This window comes from Erpetoichthys calabaricus, chromosome 6, assembly GCF_900747795.2.
Source record: "Erpetoichthys calabaricus chromosome 6, fErpCal1.3, whole genome shotgun sequence".
NCBI classification, from domain to species: domain Eukaryota; kingdom Metazoa; phylum Chordata; class Cladistia; order Polypteriformes; family Polypteridae; genus Erpetoichthys; species Erpetoichthys calabaricus.
In genome coordinates, this window is record NC_041399.2 from 95433547 (window position 1) to 95454574 (window position 21028).

At 35.9% G+C, this 21028-nt stretch overlaps 1 protein-coding gene across 1 annotated transcript in view; it reads right to left on the reverse strand.

The window, feature by feature from the left end:
• Positions 1–17955: 17955 nt before the first annotated feature.
• The window catches only part of LOC114653471 (cadherin-6-like), a 342207-nt gene continuing 339134 nt past the window's right edge, over positions 17956–21028 (reverse strand). The window contains exon 12 of the mRNA XM_028803817.2: positions 17956–19196. Coding sequence (XP_028659650.1) covers positions 18706–19196 — 491 coding nt within the window. The 3' untranslated portion in view covers positions 17956–18705. The remainder of the gene's footprint in view (positions 19197–21028) is intronic.

Consider the following 21028-nt stretch of genomic DNA (forward strand, 5'->3'; position numbering starts at 1 on the left):
CATTTGTAATTACACCTTCCTCCTTCTTTCTAGGATACATTTTGTTGTTTATGGGAAATTGTTCTCCTTCTTGATAGATCTCCAGCCCCACTTCACCAGTGTGCACTATGTTAATAATAATAATAATAATAATAATAATTAATAATTTAGTGGCTTAATCCCTCAGCTAGTGCTTTCTGTTATTTTTCCTTTCACTTTAAGACTCAGTCTTGGCTCAATTGTTTGTCTGCCACTGCTTATTAGCTCTCTAATTCATGCTTGGCTATAGTCTCCTTGTCAGACCGTCACTGTGCGTTGTCACATTTAAATCTGTCAGTATATCCCATGTGCAGTTTAATATGTAGTATCTGCTTAAGAATGTTGATTTGTGTAATAAATACTCATCTGCTGTAGTCCAGGCATGTAGCCAATAGATTCACAACTTATAGGCACAGTCTCTACTTTTAAAAGGAAAGCCACCTGTGCAAAGAACCTGGTTAATCTAAATGGAAGAGTTGAGTTAAATTTCTTGCATTTGTAAAACAGGTTATGTGATCCTATATTTTAGTGCTAAACCAAGTCAATTGATGGCACTAAAACTACATTCTTAATCAGAAATGTGCTTTACATTCCACTGCACTATTAAAAACAAAATAGGTGCTAATAGCTGAATTGCCATTTTATCAAGTCTTAAAACTGATATTTGTTTCTTTGAGATATTGACATCTTTCTGTCTTTTAATAAACATTTCATTGCAAATACAATGTCACCACAACCAAGAATGATTTTCCACTTTTGGTTTTGACCTTGTTTTTTTCTGTTTGGTAGCCAGTTCTTTAGTATTTGGATCTTTGCTCCATCCTAACAGTCTTTACAGTTAGTCATACAGTATTTTGCCTCTTGTCAAGTTATTTTTTACCTCCTGCACCATCTATTTAGAAAATTGAAAATGGTTATGACACTGTCCATGAAGAGTTGAGTAGACAATGCCAAGTATGCAAATACATTTTTTGTAAAATGTTCTGTCAAGTTATGTACCAAATGACACTCAGTAATGTTGTAAGATGCCCAAAGTCTTGTAGCACTTTCCCCATGCTTATAATTCTACTTCATTTCACACTGGTTACCCTTAAAATGAACATAGTCCATCCATCCATTTTCCAACCCGCTGAATCCGAACACAGGGTCACGGGGTCTGCTGGAGCCAACCCCAGCCAACACAGGGCACAAGGCAGGAACCAATCCTGGGCAGGGTGCCAACCCACCGCAGATGTACATAGTCCCAGGAGTATATTGAGATTATAGTAGGAAGATAAGATGGGACAAAGGCTTAACTGACAGTGATATAGTGGAGTCAAGTAATCATTAAGTGGAGAGAGAAGATGAAGAAGCTTGGGAGGTGAACAGGAGAGATTTACAGTGCTTGAGGATCTGTGAGTTTTGACAGTGGACAATTGGGCAAGTTACTCTAATAAATGTTGACCTGAACATGTGTGGCAAGGCTTTTTAAGGAAGCCTGGGTTTGCTTTGCCTTCATTGTGGTGACTTCATTGGGTTATTTTACTGTTCCAAAGATAATTTCATTGCATATGCCTTGTGTTGCTTAGACAAATGATTTGAGACAATGGGGGACATACATGCCAGATATGTCAGAGGTTTGATGACTTTAGTGATGCATACTGTTCATCACGGTGGAGTAAGTGGTAAGCCATTGGAAAATGTTTTATTTTAGTTGTGTATTTTGGAAGAGGAGGAGGATCTGCTAATCCTAGACTGCTTAATATTACAATGGCAAACAGTAAGTGACATTGGTGTAATGATTAGTGAGGATTATTTAAAGGCAAAAATTATCAGCAGAACAGTATTTTTAAAGATTTTCTCATGCTTTAGTCCAGTTTATTATGTGTAGAACATTGTACTATTGCACGGTGGCGCAGTATGTAGCGCTGCTGCCTTGCAGTTGGGAGACCTGGGGACCTGGGTTCGCTTCCCGGGTCCTCCCTGCGTGGAGTTTGCATGTTCTCCCCGTGTCTGCGTGGGTTTCCTCCGGGCGCTCCGGTTTCCTCCCACAGTCCAAAAACATGCAGGTTAGGTGGATTGGCGATTCTAAATTGGCCCTAGTGTGTGCTTGGTGTTTGTGTGTGTTTGTGTGTGTCCTGCGGTGGGTTGGCACCCTGCCCAGGATTGGTTCCCTGCCTTGTGCCCTGTGTTGGCTGGGATTGACTCCAGCAGACCCCCGTGACCCTGTGTTCGGATTCAGCGGGTTGGAAAATGGATGGATGGACATTGTACTATCACTCTCATTTGATTGCAGTTACAAAAAAGTACCTCTAGCAACGGGTTAAATGGATTCTCCTGCTTGGCACAACTTAGAATTTGTATATGCTTAAGAAGTTGCCTCCCCTCTACCATTCACATGTCCTACCTAAGACAGCAGTGATGGGCAACTTGATGTGGACTTCTAGAATTAAAAACAGCAAATTATGCCGTGATGAAGGAGATCTCTGTTAGCCAGCAGCTAATCACAGGGTTAGCTGCAAAGGAGTTTCTTGCACAACAGCCGGTTCTCTCTTTCTTTATCTATCTCAGCCTTGTAAGCACACCCCTGTGCAGAGTATATCCGAGACATGACACCATTTGTTTCTGCTTAAGAATTTACTCAGATGGTCACCTCTCCTAGCTTCACATCCTCCCTAAAACAGCAGTTGCAGTGGGGTTTAAACCTGAGCTGATAGAATTATAAGCAGTGAGTTCTTTGGCAGAAATTGTGATTTCTGAGTGAATTTCTCTGCATAGACAAAAGTCTAAAAAGCAATTACTGATAAAAAAACAAAAGTAGGAAACAAGAATAGACTTTGTGTGAATCCTGGATTATTAAACTAAATGACACTGAATGCCACACTTATGCCTTACTTATGTTCAGTTTAACATAGGCAACATTAATTACAGTTGAAAGTTTATTTCAATGTGTAATAATATTGCTTAAAGCCAAGTAGCACTAACAAGCTATCAGCCATAATTACAGGTCTGATACAAAAAAAATCCCTCATGTATTTAGACAATATAATAGTACTGCATATTTTATCAGGTTTGCAGAAAACTTGAAGGACTTGGCATTTGTGCTACCAAAATTTTGCACCTAAATGACACATCATAAAGTGCTAGTGCAATGCTTAAATCACACAGCATTCATTAAGAGATTTGCAGTTCTGAGTTATCCCAACTCAAAAATTATAAGGTGTAATGATATTTCCACAAATTGTAATAGGAGTCCTGCAGAAAGAAAAAAAAAATACCAAAACCATTTCCTTCAACATAAACTCTGTTGACTGAACTAGGCAGTCAAGGCTTGTTCTTTCCTGGTGATTTTCAGTAGTGAAGTTTTTGACTTGTCAGTTCATGTACAATGATTGGAGGTAGAGAGATGGGCTGTATGCTATAGGCAGATCAGACTCACTCATACTTATCTCCATAGACCAAATCTTTCAACTGGTATACAGGCTCTGATTTTGGTCTGGGCAATATAAATGTTCTGATCATTTGTGGAAGGGCATCAGTTTGTGTTAGTGAAATGCATCAGTATACCCTGCAGTAAGAACCAACAACAAATCACAGCAGGTTGAGAAAATGATACAAGCAGCCATAACTGCACAAACAACCTTGAGGTATAACACACCAGTCAGGGGTTATTAGAAAAGTAAGATAATAGCAACTTAAATTACTCATTAATGTCAACAGAGCAGAGTATGTTTCAAATTTGGAAGACTTCTGATGACATTATTGGTGAATGTCTCTACAAGCAGCAAAATTTAAACAAGGCAAAAAAGCAATACTAAAACGTTCAAATGTTGAAAATACCAAAATATGGAGAAAAGCAATGTTATTAAATTGTCACAGCTTCATTTTAATACTAACTTCATTCCATAAAGTCTTGTAATATTCTGTAAATTAAGTACTGTCATTATTGTTGTAACACTCTCCTTTCACCTTAAAGTTGCAAACGAGGCATTTGAAAAGATGGTCTTTCAGATAAAAGGCTATTTTCAATGAATATTAAAGAAAGACAAAGACAGTAGAATTGTACCCTATTGTTGATAGCAGACTGTAAATCTGAAAAAGAATAAAAACACCATTAATTCACCTTTTACTAAGGACTTGATCATTGGGAGAATGCCTGAGTTATAGTAAGATGAAACTAAGAAAAAGATTTACGTTAAAGTACAGAGGCTAAAGGATGCAAAAATGTGTTTTAATCTTTCTGTGAAGCTATAAATGCCTGGAATATTATCACAGAATTCAATGGATTCTTACGTGGATTGAAAAGAGTTTGAAGAAAAAGAGATAAAAACATTCTCAAGAACACACTTCTATACACTTCTATACACTTCTGAAACTAATAAAAATGAGGCATTAAAAAACATTTTACCAACTCGGACTTTCTAAAACCTCATAGATCCTATTTAAACTAGTCAGCTAAACTATGAACACTCCATCAAGCAATTAAATACCTACAAAGTTAATAAATACAGGGTCTTATGGATATTTTCCAGAATTGTGTTTAACATTTTTCTTCTAGTGTATATTATCACTTTATTTTATGCATCCACATGAAAATTAAAATTTTTCAATCTGTGACTCAAGAAGAAACATTTCCCTCTTAAAACTAGTATAAAGATTCCTTGAAAATGAATACATTTCACAAAGTTCTGCCTTCCTGAATTTCACATTATCAAACCAGGTTAATTAAAAGTAGACAAACACTATCCTCCTTATGACATACTGTACATTCAGTATAATGTACACTGTAGATTATATTCATTTGCTTTCAACAATGTATTACTGTCTGAAGATGTGGAAAAAGCATTCACGCTAGTTGAAATGAACTATCTAGTGTAATGTGAGAGAGAAAGACATCATAAATCTCCTTGTAATGAAAGCAAAATGTGAGTTCAAATGGATTCAAAATGCGAAAGAAAACATTTTATTGACACAAGTCTCAAAGTAGACTGCTCAAAATGGCACAACTTCCTGTCTTATGGGCTCCTGGCAGAAGGAAGTGACGTCAGAGATGTTATGGCTGTCAATCTTCTGGTCTGCAGAGAGAGGAAGAGAAAAGACATCAGTCTACAGCACCCTCTGGTGTTCCTCCAGGAAATTACAATTATCCGAGCCCTTAACCTATCCTCCATATGCATGTATGTGACACTAGCTATCACTTTACTGAATATTGGATCCAATATAGTTCTGCAGATTGAACAAATCTATTCTATTCATGAAGCTTGATTTGTGAAAAAAGGGTATAAATCATTCCTCCATGATTGAGCTCCTTAAAATGATGACCTTTACCACCACTTCTTCTTGGAACTGCAGTCTAGCCACTTAATTTTACATATTATTTCTAAAGAATCGACATGATCAAAGAGTATATCCTTATATTTCCTGGATATGGCACTTTTTGTAGTTGACTCAGATACCTGATTTCCATATGTATTGAATGCAGTGGCGGGAGTTACAGGTCTTCAAGGTTTAAAATTAATCTGAACAAAGCTGTATCATTTCGAATTATTGACTCAGTTTTGAAGAATATATTTGAGCAGTTTTCTTTTTGTTTTCTAAATGTGGAGGGGAAGACACTTTTAAGTGTGGTGGCAAAGAGATTGTCTGCGTACGTAGTAGCAAATAGTTTGATATTTTTGTGCAGACAGAAGGAAGGAACCCCAGGATTCTCAGGAAGTTTTCAGCATTGCAGTATAATTTGGCATCAAATAAAGTAACTAAGCAGAGAGGGTAAGGACGTGTATTTTGTATTTTTGGATCTAGCCAATGCCTTAGGCTTGGTGCTGCATGATCTTTTATTGAAGACATTAGGCTTCTTTAAAATTACCATGAGTGTTATAAGATTGGTTAGAGCATATTGTCATGATATTCTGTTTGTTTTTGCACAAAGGAATGCACTACAGCTGCAGCAGTTGGGAATTGGAATGATGGCTAGATGTATGATCTCACCATTACCGTGGCATTGGAGTTCGTAATAAAAACATCAAATAGGCAAAGGGAGGCGTTAGACTGGTGACTGTTACCTGCCTTAGGCCAATTAGAGTGTGCATGGGTAACATTATTACGCTCACTTTTACTGTTTCATATTCCCGTCATCTGTTAACCCAATTAAGTGATAATCTTAAATTGGTTAGAAAGAGAGGTAGGAGTTTGTCAATTGTTAGGGGAAGTTGGTACAGGAGAACTTTCATGTTGATGGAGAGAGAATTCTGTTGGTGGTGTAAAAGCTGTTTAAAAGCTTGGGTAGGTTGTATAATCCATCTTTAAATAATGGAGAGCAGATTAAAATACTAAGAGAGGAAGTTGTGGAGCAAATAAAACAATTGATAAGTCTTTTTTTATTCTACAAATTGATGGTACAGTGCCTCCAGTTTGGCGTGTTGTCTCATATTAAATGGTCATTAAATTGTTTGTGAGGTCTCAATATCAGAACAAGAAAGATTAGAGAAAATTATGAGTAAGGCTCCTAAAACATGTTTGGGTGTTACAAACTATGTGAGTGGTGTTACATTGTATGGGATGGGGCTTTTGATGTTACTACTGACTAGTCTAGTGAAGGAATTCAAGTGTGCTAAGTTTGTCTTGGAATTGAATTTGTCTGTCACAATGGATCTACTGGTGAAGTCAGCAGCTATAGGGTTAGAAATAGAAAAAAAATGGAATCTGTGGGGAGCGGTGGCATAATGCTCAAAGATCTTTAGGATATACAGATGTATTTTGTCAGGTACAAAAAGGTAGGGCAGTGCTTGTTGCAGGTGAATAACTCAACTTATGGAAGAAAGCTAATTTGTATAAAAAGCAGGAAAATGGTTGTCGGCTTCATTTCTGAACAGGAAGAAGAGGTAAGATGAGTGATTATGGCATTCCATGGAGTTCATGGGCAATATTTCTATGCTGGGGAAGGTGTGGAAAAACAGAAGGTTGGCTGGCATGATTTGTGGGCAATGAACTCTAGCCAAATTAAATTTGTCCTTGGGACCACCTACCATATCCTTCCTACTCCTCAGAATTGTAGTAATTGGGTAGGTATGGAGTCAGACTGTAATTTGTGTAGTGGTTTAGCTTTGATTGAAGCATATTTTGTCTGGGTGTAAAGTGATCTTAACTCAAGGTAGTTATACATGGAGACATGTCAAGGTTAACTCTCTCACAGAGAGTCAGAGAAACAATGTGATTTCCTTTGTGCAAGAAGGGAATTTTTCATGGTAAGCACGTAGTGCTAGTAGTCTAAGTTGAAAATGGGGTAAAGTGCGAGACTAGAAATTGTTAGCGGACATGGGGTAAGAGCTTCAGTTACTTTAGTGCATCACAACTAAAGTGCTGAGATTTTAAGAAAATGATGACACCTTTCGAAGATATAATTGAGTACGCCTTTGAGAGGAATAAATAGAAATGGTTGCTAAGATGAGAGAGCTTGATAGGCAAGCTTTTATTAGACTGTTAGAGGTAGGTGTAAGAGGGTTTGTTGCTAAATTGACCAAATCATTGTTGTTGGAATTTGGTATTATGGGTCAGTTGTGAAAACAGCTGTTAAAAATTGAGGTTGTGGATTAGGAGGCAACAGAATCATTGAGGAAAGTAAACCTAAACTTGGGGTTACTTAGTGTTACTGTTATTAATATTATTAAGCAAGGCCAATGTGACCTCAGACAGTCATAGTCATCAGAATGGTGTTGTGGGCATGCGGGTTAGTAGGTCTGAGATACCAGATCTTACTGTTGTGACTGCTGGAGGGGTTATGGGCTTAATTCAATGAAACACCAAGGTAAGAAGGTGCTCATTTTATAATCCCAGTAAAGTGCTCACAATAACAAGGAAATTATATGGCGCTACTATACATATAAAGCATGTTTAGGATTAATTAAGTCATTCAAACATGGTTCAATAAAGGAGTGATGACATATTGTTGGAAGTTTATTTAGTGCCCTAAATGAATGCATGATGTAAATGAGACATTTTTTCAGCAAAGAAAAATCAGCCCCAATGGAATTTCTTGATGGCTTAATAAAGTCGTTAACTAAGTTTCTTTGATAAATTCTTTCAAAAACCAAGGGGGTATTTCATGAAGCATGCTTACTGAGTAAGCCTTGCTTAAACTGAGAAACTGGGATTATTGCAGCTGGTTTTGGTTCCACTAAAAAGGATTATAGTAAGATGTGCTTGGTAACTGTGCTCCAGGATAAAGATGAAGTTTAGCGGAGTGTTATGGATTGAGAGTTCATGAAATTTCTGTTTGATGAGAAACAAAACCTCATAGAAAGGTTCTGAGGATTTTTTTTTTGCATATCTAATGTTTCTGATTTATTGTTTTTTATGAATCTTATATGTACAGTACAAAATGGTAATACATTAGAAGCTAAACTATTCATTTAAACCACCAAGAATGAATAATATATAACATTTAAATTATGTCATTCATTATTTGTTTTTTTTTTGGCAGTGGTGAGGGGTTTAGCATACCTAACATGGCTCATTCTTAGTTGCATTATCATTTAAATTAATCTGATATGTTCATTACAGAATGGTAATACATTAAACTTATTTGCTGTTTTTTGTCAGCAATAGACAAAAGGACAAGATATGTTAATAAAGACAATTAAAAAAGGTGTGTTTCATAATATTAAAATGATCAATTATGAAACGCGTCAACTGTAAGCTAGTAAGCCTCTAACAGTAAAGTACATTAGAGGTGTTCATAGTAATGTAATGAACTAGAAAAAAATGCTAGAATTTAAGTCATTTTGGAATCAGCTACAGTGATTTAAAAAAAGCCCCACTATATTTTGTAATGTATATCATAACAACATTTGTATGTATACTGTATAATAATGATAATGAGTAACATAAGAAATAGATTCAGTTGCACACTTCAATAATTAATTGCATTCTATGTCTTTTTACTAGTTGGATATAAAAATGTACAAAATGAATTTTAATTGAGTATCTGCAGGTGAAACCCAAACACTCACTATAAAAATTGGCAAGTGTGTTCTGGTACTGGTAAAGATGATATTCATGCAGATATCTGTGATTACATTTAATCTATAAAAAGTCAGCAACTCTGAAGGATCGTCAGTGTTGTGCTCATTCCTTGAACAGTCAGTCATACAATCATACTTATTTGATATGTGTTCTTGTTACTTTCACTGTTAGGTTACAAAATATTAATAGTATCCTGTTATTTAGCTTGCACCATAAAACATTTCCATTGATTATATACAGTATGAGGTTGTTCAAAGTTGTTCTATAGTGTCTGGAACACTCCAGAAATAATATGTTGCTTTAAGTTTGATAATGCACATGCAAATGATGTGATATTCGTGATCAGCCCCCAAAAATCTATAAGAAACATCCAACAGTGTTCAAGAAGCAAGAACTTTGTTGTGCATTGAAATCTGATGAATGAGGGAGCTCAGATTGTCTGTAACAAATATTATTTAAGGACAACACAGTCCCCGTGGCATTTCCTGTCAACTATAGAGATACAAAAAACAATCTGATATGCAATTAGCTGAAGACATAAATTGCAAAGTGAACTTGTTACAGCAAATGCCTGACTGTTGTGCAAACTGTTTGTATCAATTTCATTTTTTTTTGTTTGGTAAATGTATCCAAGTAAAATGCACGTATTCAACGTTGTATCAGTGACACTGGTTACTGCACATTATTCTTCTCAAAAGTCATAGATGCTATAGACCAGTGTTTCCCAAACTCGGTCCTGGGGACGCCCCTGTAGCTGCAGGTTTTTGTTCCAACCAGATTCTGTTTTTAATTGAACTCCTGGGGGGTATTTTTCGTATGTCGCTTAAATCATCCGAGATCAGATGCCTCATCTTGGATAAGTTAATGCCGGTGACACTCATCTGGGATAGGTCGGTTTTTCAAACACAGCCATGTAGTAGATTAGTCGAGCTGGATCTAATCATCCGAGATGAATGTGCGCGCCCGCGCTGAGTGAAAAGCCCATATATATTGAGTCTAGAAAACATGATCAGTAAGTCTTTGATTGGCTGTAACAAAATGACGAAAGAACGGGAGCATTTTTTTTTTCACACACGCGGCGCAAGACCTTTTATTTGGAGGACATGAAGAATTTCAAGATTTAATATGCACAAGGGGTAACACTGCAAAAGCAGCCCAGACCAGAAAAGATGGCTGGCAAAAAGTGGCCGACAAATTAAACTCTAAGTAGTGTGCATTGTACTTACTAAATGCAGCATTTCATTTCCTATGTGTCAGATTAATTATTATTTAATATGTCATAATTCCAGATCAAACGTGAGCACAAGGAGAACATGGGAACAGGTTAAAATAAAGTACAAGAATATACTTCCACCTGGTAAATATTGGTATATAACTATTTAAAGAATTGTTTACATAAATAATCATATATAATATAAAAAAACATTAATTTTAAAGCTAATAAGAAGGCAGACAAGCAAAAAACAGGTGGAGGTTCACACAGTCCAGACCTAACCCCTGCAGAAGAGTTGGCTCTCCAGCAAAATGCCCATCGCCCTGTTTCTGAGGGCATTCCAGGGGGAAGCTCCTCCTCAGAACCAGTGGCAGGATGCAGTGGTCACTTCATTTCAGGTAAAGGATGGTCATTGCATATATTTGTCCTCAATGTGTGCCATAGGTATGTTCCATATAGCCCTCTTTTTTGTTGGGCCAGTTGCAGGGAATGTCATATCCCTAGAACCTGTGTCTGACCAACGAGATATTGACGAAGGTCAAATATTTGATGAAGACACTGTGTCTGATTATTCATCAGGAGGAGAGGTACATTTTCCATCAGCCTCCACTCTGATCAGTCCCATGTGCCCCAATCACATTTGGAAATCCTGGTAATGAGAATGTTAGGCTGATTGTGAGATTCTTTATGGGACTGTGGGTGTTTTTACCTGTTTATTATCTACCTGTAATGACATGAAACGCCTCTTTTATTGTCTGCACACGCAGGTGTCCAGGAAACACAATGAAAACCCAAAGGAAATATTTCAGAGCCAAACAGACTTTACGAATTGCCTGGCAAACTGCACTTTTAGTTAGATATTCCGCATCGCCTACAGTATATAAAAAAGTGCCGCTTGCGAAAAACCTCAAAGCAATGCCTACTGTCTGTGTGGTTGTGAGAGCCCGACTTCGCCGAGTTTGACTTCGAATATAAGGTGCTAATAAATCTTTGAGGTACAATATTCCCCCTCGGCTAAAGCGGTATCTTTCGAAAAGAATTTCCTCCAGGAGCAATAAAGGATCTTGCCGATCGCGCAAAACCCTCTCTATATGAAATTCTCTTTGTATAATTTGCGCACCAATATCAATTGATCGCTCATTCATGAACGGCAAAGCCATGACTGGATGACTTCCACGCACCGTCACTGATCACATGTGTAAACTAATCCTTGTTTGCGTAGAACAAACCTGCTCCGAGCAGGTTTGCGGATTTGGATGTGTTGCTATGACAACACTTCCAGCAAGAGTTTCGAAAAACCGACAGATCCAGGATCAGGCCAAATCGTCAACAATTACATCCGGCTAAACGACTAATTCACGTACGAAAAATACCCCCCTGGGCTAATTAAGTGAACTGTTATTTCCCAAGTTCTGTGTTTTGGGAACAATATTGAAATTAGAAAACTAATTTTTATATTGTTTGCTAAAAAAAAAATAAAAATTTAAATGTACCAAGCAGTTATATGGGAATAATGTATTTTTTTTCTTTATAACAATATTTTCATCTTGATTTTCATTCTACTTTTCAAGGCATTCTAATTGTTTAATTAATCCATTATTTACTAATTAGTGGGTCTGACGCTAAAGTAGTTGCAGCCTTTGATTATTCGGTGTTGTTTGCCTGCGTGTCTGCTCTGCTTGTTTTTAATTGTCATAAGTAAGATACAACGAAGGGGGAAAACTGACACAGAGAAAGGGCAAAATATAATGAAATCAACAAAAGAGAGTTAAGCATTTAAATTTATAGAAAAAGAAGAAATATTTCTAAATGTCTTAAAAATGTAAAATTCTGAATTTCTGAATGTCGAATAAGAGAAAAAAATACTTTGCTAATTAAATGAGCTCAGCGTTATCAGGTGTTGATGCTGATTAGGAATCTGGTTGGAACAAAAACCCTGCAGCCACAGTGGGTCCCGAGAACCAAGTTTGGAAAACACTGCAATAGACTGTACTCATGTGGAAATAATGGCACCATCAAGCTCATTAGATTCTGACTCTGTAAAGTTCAAGTCATTCCATAGCATTAACGTACAATATATCCTTATAATTCGACATTCTGATGAGTGCAAACTCCTTCGGCAGAAGTGACATTGGAGCATCACACCAGTGAGAGAACCTGCAGCTTTCTTCTTGGCTGCTAAATGCAAAATTTACTGTAGGTTTGCATATAAATGTATATTCTAGTAATATTGGAGTATGTTCTTTTGTGTAATTTTCATTTGCTCCCAAAAGTGTTTCAAATTACTACTGAATACTTAATTGTTTTTTAGTGTTTGGAGTATGACATTCACGAACAAACAGGGCAATTCAAAAGAAGCTTATTTTTAATTTAAATAATGCCAATTAATTAAGCAGTTGTCAAATTCAAAACCAAAATGTCCCTTAGGCATTGGTCTGCTATAGATTGCCACACTGTCACTCTTAAGGCACGCACATGTACTTTTTTGTTATCATAGATCAAGCATTACTTTGTGATCAGCTGCTACTGTTTTTGTTGCATGGTGTAACTTATGACCATTACATAAAATGTCCCATAATACATCATAAATCCCATCAACTTCACACTTAAAGTAACAGATACTCTATGTGCACTCTCTTCTCAGCCTTTTGAGCCATGATACAGTAGATGTTATCGATGATTGCTATTTAAATATCACAAGTGTGTGCATAATCCTTGATTGCATAAGCTTGCATTTTAGGTTTGTGAAACCGATTGAGCTTCAATTATAAAACCAGACGTATTCAAGTGAGACGTTTGAAAGCGTTTTGATTTCATAGGCACTCTTCAGGGAATACTCCCAGATCTAAGAGCCAGTCAACAGATATAGGCATCCTGTAAGCAACAGGGTACCATTCTCAAATTTATAGGACATTCATAAAGCCTAAGTATAGGCTTTAAGTTAAGTATAAGTTTACAGGAATGTCAGGAAAATCTATATGTGGCTGATTCTCCAACAATTATTGCAATACATAGCAATAGCTCATCGTAAACAGAACTTGAAACAGTCCTCAAGCAGGAATAATCAACGACAATAGGATTTACATCTGAAAACTAAAGAATAAAATATATTTTTGTGTCTTCTTAGTGTCCCAATAAAATGTTAATATGTGCACTGTAACAATCAGTAAATTTATAGCCACTGAATCCTTCCAGATTGTTTAATGAAATTAAGGTTCATCTGGGTATCCAATTTGGCATTTATAAAGCATTCAGCTGCACCTGACTTGATAAATCCCTCCACAGAAACTGACTCATTGTTCATAGTTAATGGGGTGGACAAAATGAGCATGGGCACATAATTTTGAAGTATTGCTCCTCTATTTAGAAAATAAACCTACTTTCTCTAATAGGCCTACTTTAGGATAGGTGTTACATAAATGCTTTGAGCTACCACTGAATGAGTGTCCTGACAAGGTAACTTCACAATGTTATTCCTTAGTTGTATGGATGTCTTTTCAACATGCTTGAGAAAAGATCCATAAGTAACTGGTTTATTGAGAAATTTATGAACACCATACCTCGACATACTGTGAGAGCACAAATATTGTGGTAATTGAATGACTCTTTCCTGGTAATCACCCACATCAGTTCAGTGCCAGTTCATTCTTTATAGCACAGAATGACCCTCCATTATAGAGGGCAACTGCATTCCAAGATGAACCTTGGTTGCCACACCTTTTTACAATATACTACAGGTGGTTTGGTTAGTTATTTCAATCAGTGCAGCTATTGTTCAGTTCTAAGGTTTACCTCCTAATAAAGGCAACTATTAAAGCAATATGTGCCTTATTGGCAGAAAAAGTGGACTGGAAGTCGAGACTCTTTTAAAGCTAGGTTATTAAAACCCTAAACACATACGAATCAGAAAAACATAAAATGCACGCAATCACTGGTTATAGTTATGCAGCAGTCTACAAAAAAAAGCATTTGTTGGCTCTGTAGATACCTTAGGTTGAACAAAACAAATAGGCCATCCATCCATTTCTTTGAGACCATCCATCCATCCATCCATCCATTATCCAACCCGCTATATCCTAACTACAAGGACACGGGGGTCTGCTGGAGCCAATCCCAGCCAACACAGAGCGCAAGGCAGGAAACAAACCCCGGGCAGGGCACCAGCCCACCGCAGTCTTTGAGACCATTGTTCTCAAAATGAATGCAATCAAAACTCTTAAAAAAGTCTCTAATCTGCAGATCACAAAACGTAATTTCTTGCGTTTTGTTGCAGCTAAACTTCCAAAAATAAAGTTATTTTACAGTTGTACTGATTTAAAAAATGGCAGTCAATCCAAATAATTAAAGTCTTAGAATCAGAAGAATCAGAAAAAGATGAAAGAGAAAGGAATGTCAAACCCAAATTGTAAATCAAAAATCAAAGTCAAGGGGCAGAACTTCAAAATATCAGTGATTAAAGTTCTAAGAAAGTACACTAAGTCTGGTCCAATCTCAGATACTAGCAAATATTTTAGGATGATGTCACAAGCCGTGCAGCCCCAGTGCATCCTGGGAAATCCCCACCACCAAATTGTGGCACAATCCCCAAAACAAAATGCTGCTGGAAAAAGATGGTAAAAAATATAACTTTTAAACTGAAGCCCTAAACAAAATTCAGATTTCAGAAACTGATTCCTTGGGTTATGAACCCTCCAAGATGATACCTAGAATAAAATTCCAGCTTTAAGGAAACACCAAAAATTTAAAAAGAAGCTCCATACATAACAGACAATTATAACAACAGACAGAACTGATATCCTAATGAGTTTAATGAGTTTGCTTAGTTTGCACAGGAATCGGGCAACTAATAAATCAAATAGTCCATGGTGCAAAATTCCTTTAAATACCCATATCAGTGAAGTTGGTATTGGAACCTTGCTGTGGAGCCTGTGGGAACTTGTTTCAGTCACCTGATTCTACAAAGCCAACATGAGTGCCTGTCTAAATAAATTAGCTACTAAACAAACACAAAATTAGTTTCCTGATATGCTTGTGTGTGTGTGTGATACAGTACCAGCCAAATAATAAAAAGAATAAATGACACATGTTTCACCCTAATTGGTGCTGGTCAGATGTATGTAACTTTGCTTCCCATTATGAAAGTAAATTCATCTTCCCCTTATGTATACAGCATGCATGTGTGTGTGTGGTGACTATTCTATGGTCATTTGCCCCTCTTCAACAGCTCAGGTCTGCTATTTAATGGCATCTAGTGATGCCATCTCTACAATGTATCAAATCTCAGTTCAGGCTCTATTCATGTGTAGCTCCTGCCACCACCATTCAAAAACCTGTCTCCCTCAATGTGTTTAAGAAGTTTTTGAAGACTCTTTTGTTTGGTGAATTTCCATCCAACTGATACTAGCTGGGGCGGCACGGTGGCGCAATGGGTAGCGCAGCTATATTACAGTTAGGAGACCTGGGTTCGTTTCCCGGGTACTCCCTGCATGGAGTTTGCATGTTCTCCCCATGTCTGCGTGGGTTTGCTCCGGTTTCCTCCCACAGTCCAAAGACATGCAGGTTTGGTGCATTGGCGATTCAAAATTGTGCTTGGTGTGTGGGTGTGTGTGTGCGTCCTGTGGTGGGCTGGCGTCGTGCCCAGGGTTTATTTCCTGCCTTGCGCCCTGTGTTGGTTGGGATTGTCTGCAGCAGACCCCCGTGACCTGTAGTTAGGATATAGCGGGTTGGATAATGGATGGATGGATGATACTAGCTGTTAGGTTTTGTAACCTTTTGTAATTGTAAGTAGCTTTTTTTCTGACCTCTTCAGTTGTGATGATCAATTTTCTACCATTGTTCTGTAATACTTGTTGCCAAACAGTCCTCTGTAATAATGTTCACTTGTTGACCTCTTTTGTATGTGTCTTTGGATAAAAGCTTCTGCTAAGCAGAAAAATGAAAATGCATAAGAGAACATAGTACTGAAAAAATAATCAATAAAACATAAAGACTACAAAAGGAAAGCTTCAAAGTGCTAAAGTAAAAACATTTAAAGGTAAAAAAGTTGCTTAATTGCCACAAATAATGGCATGTGTTATGATTTACAAAGTTTCATTGATCATTGCTATTATTTTGGACATCATAAGTAATATTATTATTTATTTATCATTTTTACCACCAATTCCATTTTGTTTCACCATTTCATGGTCACAGCCATGTTGTTTTTGACAACAGTCTAGTTTCTACGCATGTAACCCACATTGTGCACTCATGACATCACTGCACTGATCGTATATTTTTGTGGCCCTACTTTTGGTGAGCCCTTTCAAAGTGCTTCTTCTCCTGGTCATAAGCCTTTTTAGGACAACTTTCCCCTACAGATACAATAGCATGAAGCAGAGTCTTGTGCTGCAAAAGTAATCAGAAAAGCAGACATCTTAAAAATGCAATTCAGGGGGAGGAAATTGCCTTTTTATTCAGGGATAATTTTGTTTTTTAATTCACTTAATCCCAGAAGAACAGAAATATGGTGTTTAAACATATAAGTATACATGTGATCAGAGTTTAACTGGTTAATTTGTATACTTGGTTTATTGTGAGTGACAAATGTGACTACTGAAGTACACTTGTTTGTGTTGGCTATTGCTTTATCTGTGCTATTGCAGGTATATATTTGTTTAGACATGAATCACCAACTATTTACTTTTTCAGTAGATTCACAATTTCTACTGTAGTATTATACAAAATATCTCACATTTTTAAGACTGATTGATTGATTGATTGTAAAACATACAAGTTGACATTGTTATGCTGAATTTGGTTATTTAATATATTTTTTCAAATCTCATTATAGCTGCTTTTTTAGATTCCAACTACAATCTCCAGCAGTGATGCACAAAATATGAACATATCTTTTTTGATTTAGCATATCAAAGTGTTTCTCAAGTGCTTCTCATCTAGAAGCCTTCCAGTGGTTAACCAAATTGTTCATCGTTGGAGTCCACCATAATAGCAAAGGTGGAATAAAATATTTATTAGCCCTTTAAACCTGTTTCATTAGAGTAACTGTGGATTAGGTTTGTCTCCTGCTGGGAAATTTAGGAATTGAAATGTTAATGCTGCTGTCGATCAAAAATACAGTAGTTGTTAGATATATAATTTACAACAAGGCAGGAACCAACTGGGTTGCTAGTTTATCTCAGGGTATTATCAAATACATATCCAATCATAAAATATAAAAATCATCACACATCCTGCAATAATGAACCTAACCTGCATATTCTTGAGATGTAGGAGGTCCATCCTGAACTCTACAAAGTAGCAAAGCTGAAAGTGAAACCTGGACCTTGGAGCTGTGAGGTGGCTATTTTAACCATTGTGCCCCTGAGACATTTAACTTTGATCCATGTTAGGAGCAAATACTTCTGTAGAAATACAGTATAGTAATACAAATTCCAATATAATGACCAAAATTTTCATTTACTAGGAATCAGATTATTTACTATGGTGTGTTACAAGTAACGTTTAAATACTTTCTGTGTCAGTCAAAGCCCAATGTTGTCATTAGTGAATTAGTGAAAATGTAAGTGTACAGTCTGTTCTACACCATAAAGCCTAAATATAGGAATGTGAAAAATTCAGCATTCATCATCAACCACAATTATTTAGATTTCTTTAATAAATTAAAAAAAATGAAGAGGAGTTTATATTCAATAAAGTAACAGATTTTACAAAAGAAAAGGAAAAATACTTGTATTTGTAGTTTTATTAAAAAATAAATATAAAAATATAAATATAAAAACAATATGACTTAGCAATCAAACAGAATGTATGCAGTGTGATACAAGAATTTTCCGTAGGGTACACAATCTTATACATTGTATACTGTACATCTAGTGACTGACTTAAACCATGTTTTGACTACTAAATCTTACCAGTCTTAAACATTAACACTTGTTATAGAACATAATGAAGAAATTAACTAGGCTTTTCATTTTTAAACTTTATACAGATTACACGTGTTGTCCACTCATACTTGAGTAAAAGCAGAGTACATTCTTTCTTAAACACCAGTGCCTACTTCAACACTACTACCGCTGTCCTTATGATACAAAACACATTTTCCACGTTAAATATCCTAGAGTTAAGGAGATTCGTTATCAATTTAAACTGAATTACAAAATAAGTGTAATAAGGGTTGAATTTAGTTAACCCTTTTAAGGGAAAAGAGTACAGGACTGAAAAGTTCATTAGGCCTTGGATAGTGGCTGTTTTATTTTCTTTAAAGATTTATCAAATAAATATGGATAGGGGCATATGTAGGTAATGATTTTAATGACAGCCTGTTACATTATGTATTTCTTGAAGAATGAATACAGTTTAGAGGCCTAATAGTTATATTCCTAAAGGTTTCTACAGTAGGAGAGTCTGCACCAATTCAATGGTATTCCAAGTGCTTTTTAGCTCTGAAAAACTATAAACTATAACATATACAGCTAGGAGTCTTTATCTGTATCTTTACCAATGTACATATCTGCTAATTTTTTAAATTGTGGTCCCCAGTTACTTAGATAATCATAGTCTTGATCACAATCTGTGGCAGCTGATTCCAGTGAACTTAAAGACTCGGCAATAGATCCATTTCCTTCATAGGCATATGTTGCAAGAGAGTCATAAGGTGGTGCAGTCGGATCATTATCATTTTCATGTAACCTGTGGTTAATGAAATCTCTGACATCGGCATTATTTTTAATGGGAGATGCTCTACGACAAGGAAAGAGCATTTCTGGTATAATATCTCTGCGTAGTTTATTAGTATCCATTACTTCTGGGTTTCTTAATGTGCCAATATCAAAGGCTTGGGTGTCTTCTTCTCCACCACCTTCATCATTATAACTGACAATGTTGTCTCTGACGTCTTCTTTAGAAATAATTAAAGGCTCCTTTTTCTTTTGTTTTCTTAATGCAGCAAATAGCACCACAATAACTGCAGAAAAAGATGAATATGATTAATTTACATATGTATTTATGAATGCATTTTGAAAGAAACATTTAACTATGAAAATATTGAAAATGTGTTAAATATAATGGGCCACAACACATTACTTACTACTTTATATCTTGGCAAGGTGCAAGTGAGGAACTTAACATGTGCCAAATTTCTCTTAGGATAATTAAAAGAAACACTTCTGTTGTATAAATTAAACTGGGTGCATGTTTAAGAAAGAAAACATGTTAAATGATAATATGTTTGAGGTGAAGTAAAGGTGCAACCTCGATCATCATACAGTCCAAACTAACACCATGCAAACTTCTGAATCAAAAAACTGTAGCTGAGCCAAAAATAGTATTTCCTGTTCTTTATGTTTCTTTAATTGAAATACCATAATAATTTATAATGATAGCATGTGTCTACAGCATTGACAATTCAAGTATGGTGATCCAAGCACTACATGCCTTCACTTAATGGCTAGGTCGGCCACACTTATCCCAACCTCCATGTACTCTTGCTTAAGGTAGACCTGGACAGCACCTTATCTAGTGCTTGAAACTAATAAACAGGCAAACAAACAAAAATAAATAAGCAAACAGCCAAAACTGAAGGAAATAATCAACCTTTTGATTTGAAATGAATAGAACATTTCAAACTAAGCTCAACAGTGGCCATTGATCAGCCTTTTATACCTTATACATCAAAGGCCACAATTCAGTTTTAAGCTAAAAAATTTGTTTTTTAGGCACAGGAGTGAACCTTTTACAAGAGTAGTACAGTGAGGTCCCTTTTTTTTACTTTTCAAATGATTTGACATTTTTCAAGATTTATTATTTGCCATGGAAAAGTGTGTTCTTAAAAGATGCTTTGATCCATGACAGTGACTGTGAACAGACAAGCGAACAGTAACATATCCTTATCTCAGGAAAAATAGAACAATCTGCTATAGAATATATTAAATCTTCTATTGTAATAAACATGTAAGGAACGCAGAAGGCATACTTTGTGAAATTAAAAACCCTTGCCAATGCGAACTGGACATATTCAGTAAGTGTTAAGGCTTTTTTCACATTTAGACAGGTGCCCTATAGACTTAATTTTATACTGCAAGAAAAAGTATGGTATTTTTTTAAATGTATAAAAAATGCTTTACTTAAGAACAAAAATTCCCAAGGTAAACTAAAGTGTACAATAAAGATAAATAAAGATAACTTTTACTTAAAAAATGCTGATCTTATCCTTCAAATTAAGGAAATGTATTGACAGATTCAAATTGTATGAAATATTTCAAATTTATTTTTAAAATCATAAAATTAAAAATACAAAATCTTACATGAAAAAATAGAAAAGCTATAGAATCATTCATACTAAACAACATCTTCATTACTGGTGTTATCCAGCATGGGAAGGGAGAATAAAACTAGGGTAGAAGATGTTGCTAGTCTGTCCTACTGCCGGGAAATAATTAGGTTTAGGTAAAAACATTTTTTAAATGACAAGGAATCTTTAAAAGAGAAATTAAACAGTTTGATTTCCACTTGTTATTTTGAACTTAAAATAAATGAATAATAAAAATTACAAGATGTACTATTGAAAAAATAACTTTCTGAACTGGTAACATGACACATTTTATCAAAAAAATGCCTCTGCCAGGAGGACCTTTTCCTCACTTTGCTTTTTTTAAGTGCAGTGTAGTTATAAATCTTTAGTGATGACTGAATGTCACATTTTTAGCTTATGTTCAATACAATATACAAAGAAAGAGAAAAATATATAAGAAACTAAAAAGGAAATAAAACCATATAAATAATGAGATAGATATGACT